This window comes from Hetaerina americana, unplaced genomic scaffold (assembly GCF_022747635.1).
Source record: "Hetaerina americana unplaced genomic scaffold, ioHetAmer1.1.p SCAF_10, whole genome shotgun sequence".
NCBI lineage: Eukaryota > Metazoa > Arthropoda > Insecta > Odonata > Calopterygidae > Hetaerina > Hetaerina americana.
Genome location: NW_027286070.1, coordinates 6608834 through 6613668, shown reverse-complemented (window position 1 = coordinate 6613668; position 4835 = coordinate 6608834). Strand labels below are relative to the sequence as shown.

At 34.4% G+C, this 4835-nt stretch overlaps 1 protein-coding gene across 5 annotated transcripts; it reads right to left on the bottom strand.

Moving 5' to 3' along the window:
• Positions 1 to 1309: 1309 nt before the first annotated feature.
• On the bottom strand, positions 1310 to 2775 carry LOC139699963 (COMM domain-containing protein 3). 5 transcript variants are annotated; one of them, XR_011703648.1, is made up of 4 exons: positions 2380 to 2601; positions 2037 to 2308; positions 1683 to 1934; positions 1310 to 1509 (listed from the first exon to the last, which is right to left on the bottom strand). XR_011703648.1 is itself a non-coding variant. In XM_071598359.1 (4 exons), the coding sequence occupies exons 2-4, from the start codon at positions 2504 to 2506 to the stop codon at positions 1746 to 1748; spliced, it is 588 nt and encodes a 195-aa protein (XP_071454460.1). In that variant the 5' UTR covers positions 2507 to 2521; positions 2612 to 2775; the 3' UTR covers positions 1310 to 1745. The 5 variants fall into 5 exon arrangements, 4 of the variants coding, with proteins under 4 accessions (XP_071454460.1, XP_071454459.1, XP_071454458.1 ...); XM_071598359.1 differs by adding an exon at positions 2612 to 2775 and having other exon boundaries at positions 1310 to 1934; positions 2380 to 2521; XM_071598358.1 differs by adding an exon at positions 2612 to 2775 and having other exon boundaries at positions 1310 to 1934; positions 2380 to 2518.
• Between the last annotated feature and the right edge of the window lie 2060 nt (positions 2776 to 4835).

The following is a 4835-nucleotide window of genomic DNA, read 5'->3' as shown; positions in this document are numbered from 1 at the left end:
CTCCTGTACTTTTTCCATAGCATTAAAGGTTGCTTGCAGGTTCTCTCACATTTCTGCTACCACTGTCATGTCACATGTAAGATGGGAATGATTTTTCACATAATATAGGAGTCCAAGGGTATCCACATTGACAAATTTGCAAATTCTAAACATCATAAAAATTCCAGTTTATCACAAAAAAATTGGGGATTGCCTGTCTTATGAGATTGGTTAATAAGTCAACTTAATCATGCTTGAGGTGTTATCAGTATTGGTTTCTCACTGTATCAATTAACTGGTAAGTCTGTCTTGGAGATAACAAGTCATAATTTAATGAGTTCTTGACTGATTCACATATTAGTCAGTAAGGAAGTCCACTTCATGGAATTCCCTTTATTCCCAATATTGATAATTCCCTAATTAACATTTTGCAAATAATGCTATCAAATTCTTGGCTAAGAAATAGAAGATGCCAATGTTGCAAAGATTGCCCAAAGAATGGAAAAGTCATTGATATAATCAAAAGCTACTAAGATGGTGGATTTTGCTTTCCTAAATTCATGCAGAGGTCAAAAATTTCTCAGAAGTTTACAAGTCAGCTACATAATATCTTTTTCAATAATTCGGAGGAGCCAGAGAGGCATAAAATGGAGGGATTTTTATCTTAATTTTCATGGGAGCCTCTTCTTAGGACAGTGATGAGATGTGGAAACTGCAGGTTAGGAGGAAATAAACCCTGAGGGAACAATTGATTAATGTCAGAATTGGGGATACTATGCACCTTAGAAATGCCTTCATACATGCTACGCTGGATCATATGGACCACATATCCATTTCCTCGCAAATGAATTGACAACCTCAATTACTTCATGAGAGTTAGTTGGAATAATGAAAAATGAATATTGCATGATTGAAGATGGAGAATATAGATGTCCAGAACACACCAAATTAGGTATAGGGTCTGATAGTTCACAGAATAGGTTGTTAAATCTCTCAGCAATATATGGCTCTAAAAATACTGGCCACCGAAAGCAACTTGGTTTAGAATTAGAGTGGTTTGCGACATTCCCAAAACATATAACTTTTGATGGCTCTTTGGTGTTCCCTCACTTATATTTAAAATAAATTAGTATTTTTCTGTATAGATTCCATGAGACTTTTGCATTCGAATACAATTTTCCAAGCAACTGGCTCATTGTAGTGTCTTCTGAGTTCAGGGTACAAAGGGAAGCAGTTTACCTCGGCTTTATACATTTTGGTGGGAAAGCTTCCTTAATGTGAATTAGATAAATCATTCATGAAAGTGTTCATTTAATGATGATAGACAAAATCCTTGGAGAGATCCGATTTATTCGGCATTTTTAACATAGATATGCTTGGACATAGCAGCAATATTGGAGGAATTCACCTTTGAAACCAGGGAAAACGGTTAGCAAGGTTGCATTTATGGTAGAGCAGCTACTCATTCTTCTTAAAATTCTCCAACATCATTCTTCCTCTGACTCCATATCTCCCATGGGTCCTCATTAACTGCACATAAGGAGAATCAAGGTGTACTCCTTAGACTGAGACTCCACTGAACCCTAATAACCTCATGTTTCCAAATGTTTTATTAAACTTCAATAATTGTGGTACGTTAAAATGGTATTTTTAATTAATGCAAACGTACTTAATAATTGCTCATGTAACTTAACTTAATATACCTTTTACCGATAGTAATAAACATTGCACAAAACAGCCACCATTCAGGGTGACTTCAAGCCAGCTCAATACAAAGCAAAGCTAACATTTCCAATTTTTTCGATTAATTTGGACGCTTCTCGCAATTTCCCTACAAGGTCTTGCATTTCCTCCATTGTACAAGCGAATTGTATTTTCTTTTCGCCAACTCCAGCAACTTCTGTGACCAAGTTGATTAAATATCGAGGACCAGACTTGTATTCAAGGTTGTCACTCTGCAAGGAAGAAAATCATTTACCAAAAATTGTTGCAACTTCTACCTCATAAAAGGAATCATGACATAGCAAGGTGCCGAATATATTTTTATGATTCCTTACCTTGTATAAGTAGTCAAGTTTCCAATAGGTATCAACTATATGCGGAGGAAAGGACCCAACTCCACTCAGATGCGCCTGCAACTTTGGCTTTACTATACCGAAGAGTTTCAAGATTTTATCAATTCTAATAGAATCGAGTTTTTTTTCTTCCAATAATGAACATAGCGTCGCTGAATCTGTATCGTGGCGGGCTGCTTCTACAAGTACAGTCAACAAAGCTGCGTATGCTGCTTTAACCTCAGAGTCGCCCGACTGAGTAACGTTAATTTCATCTATAAAACAAAGATAGGATTGAGATGACCACTACTTATCATTAAACTTCAGTAGAAAGTGATATACTTACTTAATTTCTCGGGGTTTGACAGTACAACCATGGAATTTTCCAAGAAAGACCTAAATGTGTCATCGTCAACCTTTGAGGCTACGGCAAGATGCTTCAATCCTTCAGATATCTGATTCGAAATTTCCATAATTTAAAATGTCTGCTAAAATAGAGTTCCCTGGATTAATCACAACCAATATCGCCCATACAAATGCGACCCAATAGCTACATTTTAAAAATATTTTTGACTCACAAAGGAAAATTCTTTGACGTCATTAACAGCATGCCTACTATTATTAATACACGTTTACCTTTTAAGAAAACACAATTTACAAACGTTCAATCAACCAGCGGCGCTTTTAACTATAACCTTTAGGATATTCTAAATTAGTGTTTTCAGTAATATCGATTTATGCTTGTGACAATTACTGACATATGACAAGCGATAATCAAGGGGCGTGTCAAGACCATGGCGCAAACATCCGAATCAATTATTGCCGTGGGACACGATTCTACACCCAATTTGTGATTGTCTCTCTCAATGTGACACTTTTATGGTAGCCAAACTGAGTTGAATTTAATTTTCAATCAGATTTTCATGTTTACTGGTATATGCGAACCCTCAATGAAATGCTGCGAGTAGACTAGGGATTGATGATAGTTAATATTATTTATTCTCAATTAGCGACATTATATTAAGCATGTCAAATATGATAAGTTACGAAATACATAGAACTAAGTAAAAAAACAAACACTACCCCGCAATATGTAAAAATTACATATTACTACGCAGAAATAAGTAAAATTCTACAAAAAGGTTATACAGGGTGCAGCAACATAACTTTCTATTTTGAAAGCGTTTTGCTTTTGAAAAAAGGAAGTTATCTTGCCGCTCCCTTTACTGCCGAGTATTTGAGTATTACTTAACGGAATAAAACATCTCCTTTTCCTGGTATTCTCCGAGTTTACTTAAGATCTAACAACATTTTCAATTTCTTTCAATTATTAAGGCAATTTATTGTATAACTTTAGGCCCATTTCCTTTGGTCACCTTATAAATCTTTTATCCTTATTTCGGGTTGCATTTTCTTATTACCTCTTGTGTTATGACCATAACCGTCACTGTTTCGTGTGAGGTAGTTCACATTTCGTTTGGCTTTAGTACTTAAGGTTAGTATATATATATATATATATATATATATATATATATATATATATATATATATATATATATATATATATATATATATATATATATATATATATATATATTATTTTTTTTATAGGCGTGGTAGAGGAAGTAATTTAAAGTCCTTGAAAATTAGTAGGGAAAGGGAATCAATTGGTTTCCTAGAGAAAATCCTCACTACCCTTTTTTGCAGATGAAACACATTCTGTGATGAGTTATAATGTCCCCAGAAAGGAGATAACATATTAATAAAATTCACCCCAATAAATATGTAATACCCTTGTTTGGGTGTTTTATATTTATTTCACAAATTTTTCTCTTTGAATGTGACAATTTCCATTGTTTATTCTCCCCATATTTCAAGAATATTCCTGACATCAAACTCCTGTTACTTTCCATCAGTACTTCACAACTTCCCAAGGTACACCATATTCGAAAAGATTGCTTTGATTAGTCCATCATACTGTAAGCAGACACAGTAATATGACACTCAAGCATGTTTATGTTTATTATTTGTTCTCTGGTTTTTAAATTTGCATTCTGATCATTTGCATGCAGTGAAAAAATTGAACCCAATCTCATTCAACCTCCAAGCGAAAATCAAAATAATTAAGGAATTGTATTATGCTCTCACCACCACATCCAGAGTCATTGGTTATGTTAAGATTACTTAGATGATAAAAAACACACTTTATTACTTGAAATTAAATCATACAAAATCCTTGAAAGTCTGAACCACAGCAGTGAAATGTAGAAATGGTAGAAAACATTACGCTGAATGGGACCTAGAATATTTTAATGATGCCGATGCTTAAGCAAGGGAAAATCATACAAAAAAGAAACAAATGTTTATTTATTATAGGCTGGTGAAAAGTTAGGTTGAAGACAGAGGGAAGAACCTCTACACTAGAGAGATAGAGAAAGAGCCAAAGATTAATGCATAGCAAAAGGGAGGAGAGTCTACGTGGGTTAGACATAGTACAGGAGATATAATTAGAAAAAGGGTAGAAAAAATACAGAGAAGTGAGGTGACCCAAAGCTATTAATAGAGAAAAAAGGAAACCCAACAAAAAGTTCAATTCATGTGTGCAATCCATCAAATATCGACAGTGAGAGAAGGGGTATATTGAGTATTCACTAAAAAAATCATTGGGAACCTTCCAGGAAGAAAGCACTAGCTATTGTAGATGTGGAAAATTGGAATGAATGGCACACTAAGGAAACAAAGGGAGTGAGCTAGGCAAGTATGATTTGGGTAAAAGGAATGTCCATGTTGATAAAATAGTCA

What these genes read in the sequence shown, in the direction of transcription:
- LOC139699963 (XM_071598359.1), bottom strand. Translation starts at nt 2,506, where the DNA reads ATGGAAATTTCGAATCAGATATCTGAAGGATTGAAGCATCTTGCCGTA. An exon ending in GTCAAACCCCGAGAAATTAA is followed by an intron (nt 2,309 to 2,379) that starts GTAAGTATATCA and finishes TTTGTTTTATAG; the next exon opens with ATGAAATTAACGTTACTCAG. An exon ending in AACTTGACTACTTATACAAG is followed by an intron (nt 1,935 to 2,036) that starts GTAAGGAATCAT and finishes TCTTCCTTGCAG; the next exon opens with AGTGACAACCTTGAATACAA.